General features: G+C 34.6%; 1 protein-coding gene across 3 annotated transcripts in view; it reads right to left on the reverse strand.

Moving 5' to 3' along the window:
• Heatr5b (HEAT repeat containing 5B) overlaps positions 1-19234 on the reverse strand; it is a 93461-nt gene that overhangs the window by 57131 nt on the left and 17096 nt on the right. For all 3 annotated transcript variants that reach the window (XM_074049508.1, XM_074049509.1, XM_074049510.1), the window contains 10 exons: positions 16076-16231; positions 14853-15103; positions 13193-13304; positions 11936-12088; positions 10182-10281; positions 9730-9839; positions 8626-8789; positions 7781-7956; positions 3575-3680; positions 1962-2152 (listed from right to left, as the gene is read on the reverse strand). In XM_074049508.1, coding sequence (XP_073905609.1) covers positions 1962-2152; positions 3575-3680; positions 7781-7956; positions 8626-8789; positions 9730-9839; positions 10182-10281; positions 11936-12088; positions 13193-13304; positions 14853-15103; positions 16076-16231 — 1519 coding nt within the window. The remainder of the gene's footprint in view (positions 1-1961; positions 2153-3574; positions 3681-7780; positions 7957-8625; positions 8790-9729; positions 9840-10181; positions 10282-11935; positions 12089-13192; positions 13305-14852; positions 15104-16075; positions 16232-19234) is intronic.

Below are 19234 nucleotides of genomic sequence, written 5' to 3' on the forward strand. Positions count from 1 at the left end.
TCAGTCAAAAGAACAATGCTGGAGGTGTCACGATACCTGACTTCAAACTATATTGCAAAGCAATAACAATAAAAACAGCATAGTACTGGCACAAAAACAGACATGAAGACCAGAGAAACAGAATCGAGGACCCAGATATGAAGCCACACAGCTATAACCAACTTGTCTTTGACAAAGGTGCTAAATATACGATGGAGAAAAGACAGCCTCTTCAACAAAAACTGCTAGGAAAACTGGTTAGCAGTCTGCAAAAAACTGAAACTAGATCCATGTATATCACCCTACACCAATATTAACTCAAAATGGATCAAGGATCTTAATATCAGACCACAAACTCTAAAGTTGATACAGGAAAGTAGGAAATACTCTGGAGTTAGTAGGTATAGGTAAGAACTTTCTCAATGGAACCCCAGCAGCACAGCAACTAAGAGATAGCATAGATAAATGGGACTTCATAAAACTAAAAAGTTTCTGCTCAACAAAAGAAATGGTCTCTAAACTGAAGAGAACACCCACAGAGTGGGAGAAAATATTTGCCAGCTACACAACAGACAAAGGACTGATAACCAGAATATATAGGGAACTTAAAAAACTAAATTCTCCCAAAACTAATGAACCAATAAAGAAATGGGCATGTGAACTAAACAGAACTTTCTCAAAAGAAGAAATTCAAATGGCCAAAAAACACATGAAAAATGCTCACCATCTCTAGCAATAAAGGAAATGCAAATTAAAACCACACTAAGATTCCACCTCACCCCTGTTAGAATAGCCATCATTAGCAACACCACCAACAACAGGTGTTGGTGAGGATGTGGGTGAAAAAAGGAACCCTCTTACACTGTTGGTGGGAATGTAAACTAGTACAACCTCTCTGGAAAAAAATTTGCAGGCTACTTAAAAAGCTAAACATTGATCTACCATTTGATCTAGCAATACCACTCTTGGGGACATACCGAAAAGACTGTGACACAGGTTAATCCAGAGGCACCTGCACACCCATGTTTATTGCGGCACTATTCACAATAGCCAAATTATGGAAACAGCCAAGATGCCCCACTACTGACGAATGGATCAAGAAAATGTGGTATCTATAAACAATGGAATTTTATGCAGCCATGAAGAAGAACGAAATGTTAGCATTTGCTGGTAAATGGATAGAATTGGAGAACATCATTCTGAATGAGGTTAGCCTGGCCCAAAAGACCAAAAATAGTATGTTCTCCCTCATATGCGGACATTAGATCAAGGACAAAAACAACAAGGGGATTGGACTTTGAGCACATGATAAAAGCGAGAGCACACAAGGGAGGGGTGAGGATAGGTAAGACACCTAAAAAATTAGCTAGCATTTGTTGCCCTCAATGCAGAGAAACTAAAGCAGATACCCTAAAAGCAACTGAGGCCAATAGAAGAATGGGACCAGGAACTAGAGAAAAGGTTAGATCAAAAAGAATTAACCTAGAAGGTAACACACATGCACAGGAAATTAATGTGAGTCAACTCCCTGTATAGCTATCTTTATCTCAACTAGCAAAAACCCTTGTTCCTTCCTATTACTGTTTATACTCTCTCTTTAACAAAATTAGAGATAAGGGTAAAATAGTTTCTGCCGGGTATCGAGGGGGTGGGGGAGAGAGGGAGGGGGCGGGGTGGGTGGTAAGGGAGGGGGTGGGGGGAGGGATGGAGAAATCACCCAAGCATTGTATGCACATATGAATAATTAAAAAAAAAAAAACAGAACTCCTCTCCAAACCAAAGAACCAGTACGTGACACCATTCACCGATTCTAGAGTTTAATCAATCACTGAGTTAAACATTGAGATCATTGTGAAAAAACACACAATACTGTCACAAGCTACACCATATGGAAAACACATTGTCCAGTTAACAATTATTGATTACTTAAAAGAGAATTTTGCCTAGTTGAGAAACTTACTTGTTATTAAAGACTCACTTACTTGTCAAAGCTATATTGAGCCATTCTAGCAATAAAAGTTGCTTCTCCCACAACCTGAGCCATTCTTCCAAGAGCTTCCCCTGCTGCACACCGTAATATGGGGTTTGGGTTGTCAAGAGCACCCATAACCAGTGTCAGAGCAGATTTACGAACTTCTTCAGGTCCTAAAGTACTTTTGTTTTCAGCTAAGCCCTGCATTGATTTAAAAAATAATAATTATGACAGTTCATAATTCACTTCAAAGGAAAAATGTGTTGCACTCTTTGTAAATATATATATATGTCTTCATACATTATTTTCTTCATTCAATTCTCACATGTCACAATTTAACAGTACCTGTTAAACTGACGGTAATCACTTTCCTGAATATGATTTCAGAACACAATAAGTAACATAGTCAATAGAATCTGGCAGAGTTTCTTCCAAAGACTAATACTTAAAGATTGCTTTTGTATATGAAGGATTCTGTATTATTAAATTGATCATTATTTATCTGAAATTTATCACTATAAGGGAAGAAGAGCCCTGATGAATATGAAACTTATTCATCTGTACAAAAATTTGACAAAAGAATTATGTATTGAGTATAATCAATATACAAAGAGAAAATTCAGAAAAAAACAACCAGTAACTGAATGTTGATAGCTTGTTCATCATACCAAATGGTAATATCTCTGCTCTAGGTACACTTACAGTTGTGAAATTTAATTCACTTACTTGACATTAAAAATCCAAGTCGTGGTATCAGAGGGAAAGTTAACTACAGCACAGTCATTAGTATATCTATGAAGAAAAGTAAAATCTGCACAGCAATATTATAGTTCACTATTCTCCCAACCAGTAGGGCAGACCATGACCACCTCATTTCTTTTCTTAAAAGCTCAGCTGGTGTCTAAAGAGGGCAAATACTAATGGTTACATAAGTAGTACAAATCTTTATTTCTGTAACCAATGCATAATTTCCTTTTCCCTGATGCTTGCAAAAAAATAACTTAAAATATGCTTATTTAAACACTTGTATTTGCTACCACTTTGTTTTAGAGCAATATCTGATAATAATTTTACTTCTGAATAATATAATAAGCTTTCGAATACTTTATGAAAGGATGCATAGTATGATACATGAACTCTGTGAGCCAGGCAAAAAGCCTGCTATTCTACTCCACAGTATTAAAAACTGCAGTTCAAAAAAAGTTAAAGGAATAAACAATAAACATAAGCCTACTGAGTAGCTAAACTAGAAAACAATCTCTATAAGCAATAGTCTTTCAATCATAGAACCAAGTCTCAAACTTAAGCTTTGTTTAGTTAACCTTTATTAGAAAATCAGATTAATTAATCAGATACCTTTGAAAATTCCAAAAGAAGTTACTGGTACTTGTAAAATTTGAGGATCAAGTGGAAATATGAACTTTAGCTTTAAGAAAATATAAAATACTTATTTAATTACAATGAGTCTTATTAAAGTTTCTAGTAATCTTATTAAGCTAATATAAAAGCAATGTTATCGAGTGCATATACATATAAATGTAAACATAGTAATTTTAAGATACGTTGTATATTAAAATGCATTAACATCTTATTTCAGCATTTTTATATTTTAAAAGCAAATACCTTTAGTGCACTAAGAACAGCAGTAAATATATTAAGCTGCACAGCCTGCTGGCGGACACCTTTGGCTTGTTTAACACATTCAGCAAAGTGATCCAACATCTGTAATCTACAATAAAAGGATAAAGATCACACTGGTGATATTTTTATTCAACTATGACTCAAAAAACAAAGGTAAGACTATAAACCAATTGTTTAGCAAATAATGCCCCATGCTATCTCTGGTTCATTCCTATTGATCCAAACCATGTTTCCTCCTCCTGAATATATAATCATGTAGCTAATTAAGTGGAACAATTAGCAAAGGTAGGTTATAACTACAGTGGTGTTTAATATTAAAACCAGTGTCCAACAAAATGCCTGGCATATAGAAGGTGTGCTATAGTTTGCATATTGAATGTCTCCAAAAGGCCTATGTGTTAAAGGCTTAATCCCCAGGGTGGTAGTATTGGTACATAGTAGAACTTTAACAGGCAGGGCCACATGAGAGTTTTTCCAGTCATTAGAGGCATGCCCTCAAAAGGGACAGAGGGACCCTAGCCCTCTCCTCTCCCTCTTTGCTTCCCAGCCACAAGGAAAGCATTTTTTACTCTGCCATGCACTTTTACCAGGTGGTGTTACCTCACCAATGAACAAAAACAATGGTGCCAATAAATCATGCACTGGAATCTCTAAAACTGTAAACCAAAATAAGTTGGCTCTTTTTAAGTTAATTATACCAGGTATTTTGTTATAGTAATAGAAAGGTGACTAAAACAAGATGCTCAAAATTGCTTTTCTCGGGTTTTTTTTTTATTGTTAATACATTTATTCATATGTGTATACATTGTTTGGGTCACCTCTCTGGGGGGGGTCTATTTTTTAAGACAGATTATCTCTATGTTGCTCAGACTGGCCTCAAACTTGCAATCCTCCTGCCCTGGCCTCTTGAGTAGCTGGAATTACAGCCATGCACCACCACATCCAGTTTCTTCAAGACTTCTTAAATGGAATAATAACCATTAATTTTGTATCTCTATGAATGATTTCTTTGGTGGTACTGAGATTTGAACTCAGGCCTCAACTGTGCTTGGCAAGCACTCTACCACTTAAGCCTATATCCCTTTTTGCTTTAGTTACCCATCGAGTAGGGTCTCATACTTTTTTGCTAGGGCCAGCGTGGACCTCAATTCTCCACATTTACATAGGGTCTTGCTAACTTTCTTTTTGCCTAAGCTGGCCTTGAACCACAATCCTACCAATCTCTACCTCCTGATTACAGGAGTGAGTCACAGTCCCTGGAACTGTGGGTGATTTCTAGGTTAGAAACAAAAATGTTGCATAACTTTTTTTTAATACTCTTACCTAGAAACTATTTAATACTCTTACCTCAGAAACTATTAGATTTCAAATAAAGATTTAGCTTTGGTCAGTGTTTTAAATATAAAAACCTAGAAGTGAGGTTTTTTGTTTGTTTTTGCTGGGACTGGAGCTCAAACCTAGAGCCTTGCACATGCTAGGCAAGCACTTTACCACTGAGCTATAGCCTAGACCTTTTTAAATCTTGAGACAAAGTTTCACAAAATCGTTCAGACTGGCCTCAAACTTCTGATCCTCCTGCCTCAGACTCCCTAATGCTGAGATTACAAGTGTGTGCCACTACTTTTGAAGAACTTAGTTCTGTATTTCTTTAAAGAGAGTTGAGAGAGACAGAAGAAAGAAAGAAAGAGAGGGAGAGAGAGAGAGGGAGGGAGGGAGCAAGAGAGGAAGGAAGGAAGGAAGGAAAGAAGAAGGAAGGAAAGAAGGAAAGAAAGAAAAAGATAGCATGGCAATTTTAGACCATTCAGCTAAAAAAGTGAATGAAACCATTATTCTAAAAACAAATGAGTAGAGCAAAGGAATCCAGAAAAGCTGGACTTAGTACTGTTCTAAAATAACTATGACCTAAAGTAGGAAATCAAAACCTCTCAAGAGTCACTATTAAGACTTAAGCTCCATTTATAATAGGCCACAGGTCTCAAGACAAATCATTTTTTTTAGAACCTCACAAAAAGACATAACCTAGCCTTTACTGAGAACTCCAGTTATTTGGGTGGTTAAAGGACTACATTTGTCTCATGTAGACCCATATATGCTATGCCTGAGAAAGCAGGCGTTACATACATGTACATACATAGAGTATCCATAAAGTCTGCAATATGACCAGTGACTATCATTTGCCAGCATCTAACCTTAAATATGTAACTTTTTTTAAAAAAGCTTATTTAAAAACAAGACTCCTGGCCAGGCACCAGTGGCTCACATCTGTAGTCCTAGCTACTCAGGAGGCAGAGATCAAGAGGATCATGGTTTGAAGCCAGCCTGGGCAAACAGTTCACAAGACCCAATCTCAAATAAACCCACCACAAAACAGGGCTGGTAGAGTAGCAAAGAACAAAGAAAAACCACTTTTCCTTATTAAAACTATTTATTCCATTTAATTTTCAAAACATTAACAAGAAGTTACTACTGAGGGAGTAAGTCACTACCTTGAAAAAAAACCCATTTCCCTCTGGTACACTTCCTTTTAAGGGCTTAATCTTATCTATATACATATACATATGTATTTGTGTATAGCTGTACATTCTTCTAAGTACTTTAGTCAATTTATTTTACTTTTTAATATTGTATCATGAACATTCTCGGCTTCTGCCAAGAAGCGATCATGAACATTTCTGATATTAAAACATCGTATCTATTTAAAAAAAAGTATCCTAGCCTATCAACTTTGTGTATTTATTCACTCATTCCTTCAATGTTGGAATTTATGTCAATTTTAATAGTTTATTTATTTATGCTTCACCTTGTTCCACAAAAATGATCACAGAGAGTTAAGACAATACTGGATTTCCGTTATAGCTCTCACAACTAGCTGTATGACTTTGGGAAAACCACAAACTCTTAGATTTACATTTCCTTAGATTTTAAACAAGGATATTAAATAGATGCTTTATAAGTTCTTTTTACCTTTAATGTTCTTTAACATTTATGTGGTAATCAAATGTTAAACATATCTATTAAGGTAAAATTTCATATTTAAATCTAAATATCAAAAGCAAACTAAAAGCAATTAATAAACTAACCTACGTATTTAAAGACATTATCTTTTACATACTAACACAGTATTTTTATTTATTTATTTAGGTGGCACTGGAGTTTGAACTTAGAGCCTCACACTTCTTAGAGGCCACACTTCCAGCCCCCTTTTTATTGCTTTAGTTATTTCTCAGGTATGGTCTGGTTTTTGCCTGGGCTAGCTTTGACCAAGATCATCCTACTTAATACCTCCCACATAGCTGAGACCACAGGCATGTGCCAATAACCCCTGGCTTACTGACTGAAATGAGGGTCTCACTAACTTTTGCCCATGCTGGCTGTAAACCACTGTCCTCTCTAGAGCTTCCTTCTGAGTAACTAGGATTACAGATCTGAGCACTACGCCCAGTCTAAAACTTCTAAGTTATCTGCAAAGGTCTTGCATGAATTCATTTTTCCTTTCCCTTTTAGAAGATTACAAATATGCAGAATGATGTTAATGGTAACTGTGGATATAAAATATAACCAAAATACTTCTGTTACAAAAAGGAACCTGGTATCTTGGTTTCCCAAGTTCCAGATTTGAACCATCTCACAGACAATAACCTTCTCATCCATACCATTGCCCAATAACAGAATTAGTAAACTGATATACCTAATTGAAGACATAGCTTGCAAACTATCAAACAAACCATTATAATAAAAATTTTGTGGTGCAAGACATAGGCCATGGAGGGAGACAGGATTAAGAAGAATGATGGATGGGGTGAATTTAAGTATGATATACTGTAAGCACTTTTATAAATGTCACAATGTACCCCCAGTACAACAATAAGAGTAAAGGCTTACAAAATAAATAAAACAATAATATAATAAAAATAAAATTTTTTAAAATTAAATTACAAAAGAAAGAGAAAAAATGGTCACAAAACAAAGGCTACCAGATGCTAAGTAAAAAAGGTCAAATCTTAAATAAAACTCTGTGAAATTTGCATGCAATTTTTTTATCATGTAGATATCAATTATGCTAATAAATATTTGATAGTGTTGTTTAAATAGTAGCTCATTTTTTTGTGGCATTAACTAGGATGGGAAAATCTACCGTAGAATGAAATTTGTATTTGACTAAAATTACTCCATTGACTTCATACTAACCGGTGTTTATAAGAAACATGGGGAAACACTACACCAAAAAGAGCCACTGAGGCATCGATGACTGAAACTCCAAGAGGGAGAGGACCAGGCACAGCTTCTCCAGCAGGTATTCGTAAATAAATGGAGGAAGGGTCATGCTCCAGAGCCCCACTACCAGAGGCGCTGTTTGGCTGGAGCTGCAAGTATGAAACAAAAATTATTAAAAATCAACTTTAGAAAATTCACTTACTTAGATATAAAGAATAGAGCAGGGCAGAAGTAAAGGCAATTTTAAAAAGAATGATTGTATCTAAATTTTAGACAGACAGACAAAAATCTGGCCAATTAAAAAAAAGTCACCATCAGTAACATCTAATAGGATTTTAAGAAAAGACTTCTTCTAAAACATTTTATATAATATACCTTAATGTGTAAGCAAGACATTATTAGCAATAACTAAGCCCACAAAAATTATTCAAAAGGGATTTTAATCTCTCTTTTTAAAAAGTACATAGAAAAAAAATGTAATCAGTGGGCAAAGAGGTATTAAATCCTCAACCCCTAACTCTCATTCCTTTCCAACCTATTACAAAACACCAGAAACCTAAACAGCTGATTTTTGCTACAGCCTCTACAGAATATCTAAATGTAAAGAATACTGAATAAAGAAAATTTGCCAAATTCTAACTACTGCTGTTTACCTTGTTTCATCATTTATCTACAGCCTAGATGCAATTTTTAAGTGGCTAAAAAAGCTTAATGACAATTAAATCTTAGACACAATATTGTTTTTTAAAATGACAATATATAATAGGGTCATTGCTTTAGATTAAGCTAGCATTACTTTCCCTTGGATGGTTTACTACCTGGTCTTCAATTGATTTATGGTCAGTTTCTTGAAGCCATGAACCAAGAAGAACACTATCATCATAGTGACAGAGAGATCGGAGGAGGGAAGTAGTTGTGTTGGCTGAGTTGTCAGTCAAAGTAAATTCTGCTACCAGTTCTCTAAGAAGTGCATTGAAAGATCCTAAAACACAGAACTTCAGATCAGATTAAAAAAAATAATTTTTATGAAAGTTACAATCCTTGCTCACAAAGAGCAGCAACATGGTCAACAGGAATAAAATAAGTCCCTATTCCCTTTTCTTAAAAATCTGTGTTAATTAAAAAAGAAAAAATGGGGTCTCACTAAGTTGCTCAAGCTGGCCCCAAACTCTTGGGGCTCAAGGATCCTTTTGCCTCAGCTTCACGAGTAACTGGGACTTCATGTACATACCACCACCCCCATTAAAAAATTACATTAAATATTTAATGCTGGTTTTATATACAATATTGGTACTTTCTTTTTTATTATTGTACCATGCCTTCAGCTGAAACTGAAGTAACCAAAACATTCAGAAGACAGCTCTTATATGTATTGTTACATGATATTTATTGTTCATTGCCCAATAAAGTGAAACACTAAACCAGAAACATACGCAAATTCTTGGGTGTAGTTGTATTAGAGAGAAATTAATGGTTTAATACTTTAGACAATATTTGATTTCTGCAAAGTACATTACTATTCTCCCTTCAAATCCCTAAATTTTTGGCTATATTATTATATGTGTGAAGCAGTTTAGTATGGTAATTAAAAGTATAGACACTGAACATAAACCAAGCTCTAACACTCAGGCAAATTACTTTTTTTTTTCATATCTGAGATTCTTCATCTATAAAATGGGGATAACTACTTCATAAGTTGAATTAGGGTCACAGAAACTCATATACATTAAAGGCTTAGCATGGGAACTGGAACACAGTAAATCCTTAACAAATGTGAGCTTCTACTACATGAAGGAAAGGATATGGTGGCTTTCTTTTGCAAAGTGAGTCAATGGGAGAGCCTGATCAGAACTCCTTAAGTACTGTGAGAAACCAGAAAGGCATATTGAAGAATTTTTATCACATACTGAAATTTTATTTACCTTCATAAGTTTTTGGAGGTAATAAAGCCAATATATCATAAAGTCTTAAACGGACCATTGCTGCACTAGCTTTCAGATGTGCTCCGTGGGCTTTGATTACAGATGGAATGCTAAAATATCAAAAACACAGATGCGAATCAGCTTACTTAATGAGCATTATTTATAAACATTTAGCAATATATCTTTTGGTGACATATTGATGTATTGTCAAAGTACAATGGTCAGTATCACACATTTTCAGTTTATTTTGTGATCTTTAATGTTAGTAGCAGAAATACTTTACAATTGTATTTTAATTCCCATAATTAGCACAATTTTTAAAGTCCTCTGCAAAAATAAAGTTTCATACATTTCCGATACAACTCTAGAAGGAAGCATAAAATATTCTAAATAAAATTTTTATTTATTAATATATAAAATAGGATGTTAACTTATAAAAATTGTTTACTTACTGTGACATCATAGTCATGGCACATTCAATAGGGGTCATTAATTTTCTAATCACATCTTCAGTTAGGAGCTCAGGACAGTGTGCAACAAAACTCCTCATAGCTGCACATGATAAAAGCGAGAGCACACAAGGGAGGGGTGAGGATAGGTAAGACACCTAAAAAACTAGCTAGCATTTGTTGCCCTTAACGCAGAGAAACTAAAGCAGATACCTTAAAGCAACTGAGGCCAATAGGAAAAGGGGACCAGGAACTAGAGAAAAGGTGAGATCAAAAAGAATTAACCTAGAAGGTAACACACAACGCACAGGAAATCAATGTGAGTCAATGCCCTGTATAGCTATCCTTATCTCAACCAGCAAAAACCCTTGTTCCTTCCTATTATTGCTTATACTCTCTCTACAACAAAATTAGAAATAAGGGCAAAATAGTTTCTGCTGGGTATTGAGGGGGGAGGAGAGGGAGGGGGCGGAGTGGGTGGTAAGGGAGGGGGTGGGGGCAGGGGGGAGAAATGAACCAAGCCTTGTATGCACATATGAATAATAAAAGAAAAATGAAAAAAAAAAAAATCAGTGTGAGACATCTTACCAGGCTGGGCAATGACTGAATACTAAAGCCCAAACTGGTGCTCAAAAAAAAAAAAAAAAAAAAAAAAACTCCTCATAGCTAAACAAAAATTTTTTTTAGAAAAAAAGTCAGATTTAGAGCAGATTTTATGAGACTGAATAGACATAAAATTACAAAAGGCACCTACAATTTTTGACCATTATAAAATGGTTTGGAACCATGTCAAAACAAAAGAAAAACCAGCAACAACTCCAGAGAAAAATCATTCCAAAAGGCCAGAAAGATAGACAATAGAAATGGAAGGAGTGAAGATATGTGTGAGGGAGATTTTTGTGAATGTGTATTCAGAAGACTATAATCCCACAGAAATTCAGATGACTACAAGGAGTGCAGGTTTCAGAGAGAACCAGAAGTGAACAGAATGGTCTGGTGGAAGGAAATATCTTTACTGGACCATTAACAATAGAGCTAAGACCAAAACACCTTTCATATGTGTTCAAGTTTAACTGCCACCCTGCCCTGCCACCCTGATTATACATAAACCAAGCTCTGCCACTTGGTTAGCGGCATCTACCAATTTGGGGGAAGCATTTTTACCCTGAGATAACATGGACACAGTGAAATTCTAGCTCCCAGATGAAATAAGACTTGAGCTTCTTCTGTAATTTGCTACCTCCCAGGCAAAAACAACTGTATCCAACATTATAATGTTGATGACAGCAATGCATCAACCTTTGCAGATTTGATAACAATGGAGGAAAAAGAGGTGTTTTTTCATTCCGAAAAGACTACCTGCAAACTCAGTAACCTTGGCAATCCTGAGCTTCTTTTTCCCGAAAATACTCATGGGATTTTTTTTTACATGGTGACTTGGTGTTTTCTTGACCGATGAAGACTGCAACTACTGGGAATAAAAAGGCCTACCCTAACTCCTGTCTAACCACCACACTAACTATTTTCTCAGAGTCTCAGTTTCATTTTTATTACAAAATAGCAATCCTGAGCTATCGCTGTGGTGGTAGCTTACTACTACTAGGAAATCGGAGTTAATTTATAAGGTTTCTTTCTAAATCTAAGTCTATAAATTTATCATTAGGTATTAAAATAAAAAGTTGAAATAGCAATTTTCTCTCACTTGCAAATATTTTAGTAATATAATATTCTGAAAATGCAATTCTTTCAAATCTTACCACATAAAGCTCCAGCACGACCTTCCAAAGTTACCTGCCAGGTAAAAGAATCACCCCGGGCTTTCTCGGCCTCCAACTCCTTTAAAGAACGAGGGAAAACATTTCGCCATAATAACAACATCTTTGGCAGATGATACCGAACAACAGATGGTCCTAAACAAGAAAATACACAAAACCATATGTATATAACATACATTACAAACAAAAGAAAGTGAGCTCCACACAGCTTTACAATATTGCTGACATTTCACTCTATTTTTTCATCTCTAAAATTAATGTTTCAAAATGCTTTTATCCAGTAAGTATTTAGTAAAGCATAATAAAAACACCTTATTTTTTAACAATATATCAAAAATATTATACTTGAAAAAAATCACATTAAAAGTACCAAAATTTTTAGTACCAAATATAAACAAACAAAGAAGCAATTAAAATTATCCAAAATATATTTAGAACAGCTGACTGCATATTGTCAATAATAAACTCTACATAGGATACATTCTGTTAGGTCTTTTTCATAGATATATTTGTACATAAACATACACCTATTTAAGTATATTCTCCTCCATTTTGGGGACATTGTATGTGGTTAATTGACTATACAAACAATATATTCAGCACTAAGAACCTGTGTTTACATTGCCAAATAATTCATTTGATGTACCACTTACATGCTTGACATGAACTTTTCGAAGAGTTACTTTTCTTTAGAGAACCAGGCCAAAATATAATTCACCATAGATAGATGCTTATTAACAGTGAATAATTTTGTAGCACATGCACACTTTGTAGTAGAAACTAAACATGTAAAGTAAATAGTGGACATGTCTCATCACAATGACACAATGTGTTTCTAAACTTTACCCATATCTAACATTTATCACAGCACTTAGGAAAGTGAAGCACACAAAGGTAACCCCCTAGAAGCAACACCAGCAATACTGCTTAAACATTGACTTTCTCACTCTTAAAATGGGGACTTCATTAGAGAATGGGATTTGCCCCATACTCTCAATATTTTTTGATTAGCCCTAAGCTCATCAAGGAGGCAATGGCTATTTAGATAAAGATGAAACTTTGGTACAAACTTGGTCATTAAAAGTACTTATGTAGAAATTACTGTAAGAGATCTGCCACCAAATGAGGGGGAAACATCTTTATCATTTCATAACCCCTTTTAAAGTCTAGAATGTGAGATTTAATATTTTTAAATTATATTTCCTTTATAGTCCACTGATAGTTATAGAGTAATTGTACCTAAAGTCATGAGTGCTCCAAGTAAAAGCCATCCAGCTTGAGTGCGCTGTAGAGACAGCCTGCTATTTTGGGCAGCAGTTCGTAAGAGATCTTCAGCAATACTAACTACCATCTGCAAAAGAAGTTTAGATTTTAAGCTAAACAAGTTGAAAAAAATCAAATAAGAAAACGGATAATTAGCAGTTTTATTTCAAAAAAGTTGTCTTTTTCTGTTGTTACTATTAAACTGTTTTCAAAGAGATAACACTGAAATATCCAGAATGGTACAGGCTAAAGTAAACTCTACAGCCAGGATGCCTGGGTTCTGAAACTGACTAGCTTTCTGACCCAGGGAAACCTAACCTCCTTGCCTTAGTTGTGTCTGTAATAGGAACAATAAGAGTATCTACTTCACTCTTGTTAGGATTAATTAGCACACTTGTCTTTTAGCTAATTTTATGAAAATTACAGTTTAGACAGAGAAAACACAGGAAGGCAACATATGATTAAATGACAAAACAGTAGTACAGATGTATTAATGGTCAACAAAGGAAAGGCTAATAAAGAGAAAGTTTTTATTGCTGTTTTTGTTTTTGTTGATACCAGGACTATGTAGCTCAGGTTGGCTTTGAACTTGCAATCTTCCTGCCTCACCTCCTGAGTGCTGGGATTACAGGCATGTACCACCATTCCATGCAAGTAAGTAGTTTTGAAGGAAGGAGACTGAACTTGAATTGGGTCTCTAAACAAAGAGATTTAAGTTTGGTACAGGTAAACAATAAATTCTCATGTAAGAAAGGCCTAGGAGCTGAAAAAGTATGGGAAAAAGCAAGAGGACTAATTTGAGTAAAGAATTGGAAAATCAGAGCAAATGTGAAATATAAAAATAGTGTGAAGACGACAGGAGAAAAATGACTTCAAAAAAGATAATCAATAAGGAAGCAACCATAATGAAAAAGGACATGAAATCCTAGATTCCTCAAGTAGTAACTATGGAACTCATAAAAATTAATGGACCGGGGGCTCAAAAAAAAGAAAGATTTTGAAAATCTAGTCCCAGTCTGATGACAGAAAGTTTTAGGTGTATTTATATAAATACTTATCCTAAAAAGAAAACCATGATTGTAGTATAAAGTATAGCTGAAACAAAGGGAAAAAAACTAATTCAAACCATTTAATTTTTAAATATTGTCAAAATGCTAAGTATGGCAATAGAATATTCTACCATCTTTGAACATAGCAGTGGGAATTTTTATTTCTGAAAACTAAAAGAACACCAGGCAAAGTAGTGTCTACCTGAAGACCCAGCTACTCAGGAGGTTAATACAGGAGGATTGCTTGAATGTAGGAGTTCAGACCAGACTAGACAAACCAGTCACAAAAATGGAAAAAAAAAAAAAACTGAAAGAAAAGTTCTGAGATTTAAATAACTGCTATAAGGTTATTTTCCCTCTAAAATAAATTATAACACAATACTATACCCAGACAAAACCTACTACTCCTATAACAGAATTAAATATCCAATTTTAATTAGGACCTACTAACATTATATTCTACATTACCGTAATAAAATTATTGTCATTTGATCACCCAGTTGAACATTAAACACAGCAGTGCTCCAATAAAGAATACTCACTAAGAGCATTCACAAAACTAGGATAGGACCTCTACTCTGCCTTACCTTTCCTTTGGCATGGGGAATGCCCAAAGGACACTGATGAACTCCACCTAACAAAGCAGCCATGGCAAAACTGTATCCACTAACAGCTTCTGGGGAAGTCTTCAAGTTGTTGAGCCGTTCTGCACACCTATCTAGAAATGGTGTCAACTGGAAAGGTAAAGCCACAGCCACACAGCGCAAACACCACGCAGCAGCAAGTCGAGCAGCCATGCTTGGATGAAGAAGCACTGAGGTCACAATCTCCAAAAGTCCTAAAAAAGAAATTCTCAAAAAATTACTCTTTACTGAAATAAAATGGTTTCAGAAATCAAAAGACTATGTATAGGTACCACTTTTGGCTCAAGTGGTAGAGTTCCTGCCTAGCAAGGGTGAGGCTTTAAGTTCAAACTCCAGTACCTCAGAGAAAAAAACAAAACAAAACAAAACTATGTGTAACATAGTAATTAAAATAATAATCACCAGGATTTCACACAGATGGTTTCACAGCTTTGTCAAGAAAAACCACATACATGATTTATAAACAGTAGAGGAATTTAAAGGAATATATTCTACAAAGAACATAGTACAATTATATCCAATAAAATATAAGAATTGATGTAAAATTAAATGAAAATCTTCCAACAAATTTTCCCTTTTTTGTGGTACTGAGTTTGAACTTAGGGCCTTTTGCTTGTTAGGCAGATACTTTACCAATTGAGGTGCATGTCCAGTCCAAAAATCTAATACATTATTTTAGTGGTTATCTTTTTTCTTCTTCTCCTTCACTCTTTCTCTCTTTCTTCTTTCCTTTCTTTCTTGTGGTACTGGGATGAAACCCAGGACCTTAAATGTGCAAGGCAGGTGTTGTACTACTAAGCTATACCCCAGCTCTTTCTTCAACAAATTTTAATCAATTATTACAAACAATTCCCCTAACAGTTTTTGGTTTATCTCCCAAAACTTTATTTCACTATTTAATTCAATATTCCCTATTGCAATGAAAATTAACTTAAATAAAACCCAGTGAATCTAAACTACTAATTACAGGCTGGCAGAGTAGTGCAAATAGTAGAGTGCCTGCCTAGCAAGCTCAAGGCCCTGAGTTCAAACTCCAGTAACACCAAATAAAAAAATAAAATAATATACTACTAATTACAAAAAAAAATCAGGAGTTAAGTATCAATCATACCTATTACTTTAAAAAACAGTGAAAAAATATTTCAGCAAGTAACTGAATGTCTTACCTATAGATGCTTCCTGAATAAGAGGAGAAGCAGTGGCATTTAGGCTCTGTACCAGACTCCCAAGCTCCTGCAGAGCACAGACCATCACATGCTGGCTTGCTGCAATATCTGCTGCCCCTGACTTGTTTTCACTACTAGTATCATTCACTACTGCTTCTGGAAACACAAAATGAGGATATGGACAAATTGAATTGTGAATTTTTTTAGTCTGTACAATTTGTACTTTTATTTGTAACACTTGATATCTAAATGATAAAAACTATGCAAATTATTACTTATTAGAAAACTTATATAACTAAGTACTGAACTGACATTACAACACTGTTTAATAACTTCATGACAATACCAAAATATATACATTTGACTGTTTCTAGGAATATGACTTTAAACAACAACAATCCACAGTATTACAAATTATAGAGCTGGGGATGTAGTTCAGTGATAAAAGTGCTTGCCTGCTGTGCATGAGGTCCTGGGTTTGATCCATTGTTTGTTTGACCACAAACAAAGCACCACCACCAACAAAAAAAACTGAAGAGCAAAAAGACTTGAATTTAAATACCAATTCCACCAGTCACTATGTAGCACTGGCAAGAAAGACACTCAACTTTTCTGTCTCAAGTTCATCATCTGTGAAAGGGCTATGTGCCTATCTTAAAAGGAATTATGATATCTTAAAAGTCAACATATATAAAGAATCAAACATATCTTGCCTCTAGTACACATTCAACAAATGTAAGCAGCTATCATTGTTGCTTTATTATTTTGTTGTTATTATTGCTATTTCAATTCTTCGAATATTCCAATATCTTGAGGCATCATTATCAAATTAATGACCAAAAAGTGGATCAATAAGGAAAGTAGCTTTAGAACTTCTTATCAAATATTCCTTCAAGTTCCTATTTGCCTTGCTGTCACCTCCCACAAGTTTTTAACATCCACAAGAATTGACATGTATTAAATACATAATTAAAATGTATTTAATATACTTAATATGAACTAAAGATTTCACTTTTTTTTTGGTGGTGGTACTGGGGTTTGAACTCAGGGCCTCATGCTTGCTGGGCAGGCGCTCTATCACTTCGGCCATTCCACCAGCCCTGAACTATAGATCTCTTATCAAATTACTAATCGAGAATATATTCTGGCCTATAAATCACTGACTTAATCATTGTACTTAATTCTGCTTTTAGGATTTTTTTTAAGCCAAACAGCTAATCTATAACTGTAAGATTAAATCATATTATTATGTTTTCTTTCTTATTTTTTGCATTCACTGTAAATCAACGGATAATAAAAATAAATAATACAGAATGATAGAATATAACATAATAATAAATTATGGACTATAATTAAATACCTCTTTTCTTCTTAGGCATTTCTGGACTTGAAAATGCATGAACTCTGCATTTTGATTACTAAACTGTAAGTGCCCTATTACAGAGCACTTGGCTTGTTATTTTACACATTAACAATATGCTTCTAATATTCGAAAGATTTTGTACAAATTCTTTCCAAGTTGTAAACATAGGGCAGATTACTACATAAACATATCTAAAGATCAACATCTTATTAAAAACACCCTCTAATTCATACTTCATAATTTTCAGTTTACCCTATATATTTCAAAACTAGTTGCTAAGTATTACAAAAATAACAACCACAAGTTTATTTTGGTTAATGTTATTAAATACTTAATTTGTATATTATCTAAATATAAATTACTGATTATATCTATTTATTAAATCCTTTTTTTTTTTTTTTTTTTTGGTGGTGGTACTGGGGTTTGAACTCAGGGCTTCACACCAGGCAGGAGCTCTACTGCTTGAGCCATGCCTCTAGCCCTTTGTGCTCTGGTTATTTTGGAATAAGACTCTCACTTTTGCCCAGGTCATGACCCTCATATTTTATGAATCCCACCATAGCTAGGATGTCAGACACACACTACCATACCCAGCTTTTTTCCTGTTGAGATTGGTGGTCTCTTGACCTTTTTATCCCCAGGCTGGCCTGGAACAATGATCTTCCCATCTCAGACTCCCAAGTACTTAGGATTATTACAGGTGGGAGCCACCAGTACCTGGCTCTAAATCCTTACTTTTAAAGACGTCTTTTAAGGGATATAATTTGCCTTATTAAAACTAATGTTTATTTCCAACAGTGATAAAACTAAATTGTCTTATAAATTTTTTATTTGTCTTGCTTTAGTCCACAAGTTGTATTATAGAGTCCATGACAGCAGACACTTAATCTCACTCATTTAAACCTTGAACTATTGCTCTGAAAATGTCAGATATGCAATCACTATTGAATTTACAATATTGACATCTGACCTCGTCAAACAGTTTTTTTTTTCTTTTTTACAATACTGGGGTTTGAACTGATGCTTACTAGGCAGATACTCTACCACTTGAGCCATACCTCCAGCCCTGAAAAAGATTTCTTTACAGGGGTGCAGTCAGATAAAAGGAATAACTCCTAATGTCCTATAGCACAGTAGCCTAACAATGGTTGAAAGCAATTAAATGTATACTTCAAAATAGCTAGTAGAGAGGATGTTCAATGTTCCCAATACTATGAAATGATCAATACTTGGATTAGTAAATATGCCAATTGCCCTGATCTGAGCTTTATACATTGTGTAATATGTTTTAAAATGTCATGTTGTACCTCAATTTTTATGTCTATTGAAAATTTAAAATGTCCTTAAAAAAAAAAAAAAGGAGTTTTTGTAACTATAAATTACTGAGATTTCACAGTATGTCCTATGGGGGCTGATACTCATCTATAATTGTTCCTCTCTAAATCTTCATATTAAGCCTACTAGGTGAGGAAAAAATATGTGTTTATAAAATAACAGGCTCCAAGCAGAAAAATCACAATACATTATTTCCTGAAGACAGAAACCAACGTGCTGCTGCATTTTAGGAGAATTATAAAATCAATATAGGTACTAGAAATAAAACAGAAAACTTATTTTACATACATACCACCCAAATCTTTAAAACTCCAATATAATTATATGTTGTTTTAATATTAAATAAAGTCCTCAACAAAATTACTATGAAAACAGCCAAGAGTTGGTGGCTCACACCTGCCTAGCAAGCACAAAGCTATGAGTTCAAATCCCAGTATCATCAAAAAAAAAAAATTACTATG

The sequence above is a fragment of the Castor canadensis genome, chromosome 12 (assembly GCF_047511655.1).
Source record: "Castor canadensis chromosome 12, mCasCan1.hap1v2, whole genome shotgun sequence".
In the NCBI taxonomy this organism is placed as follows: Eukaryota; Metazoa; Chordata; class Mammalia; order Rodentia; family Castoridae; genus Castor; species Castor canadensis.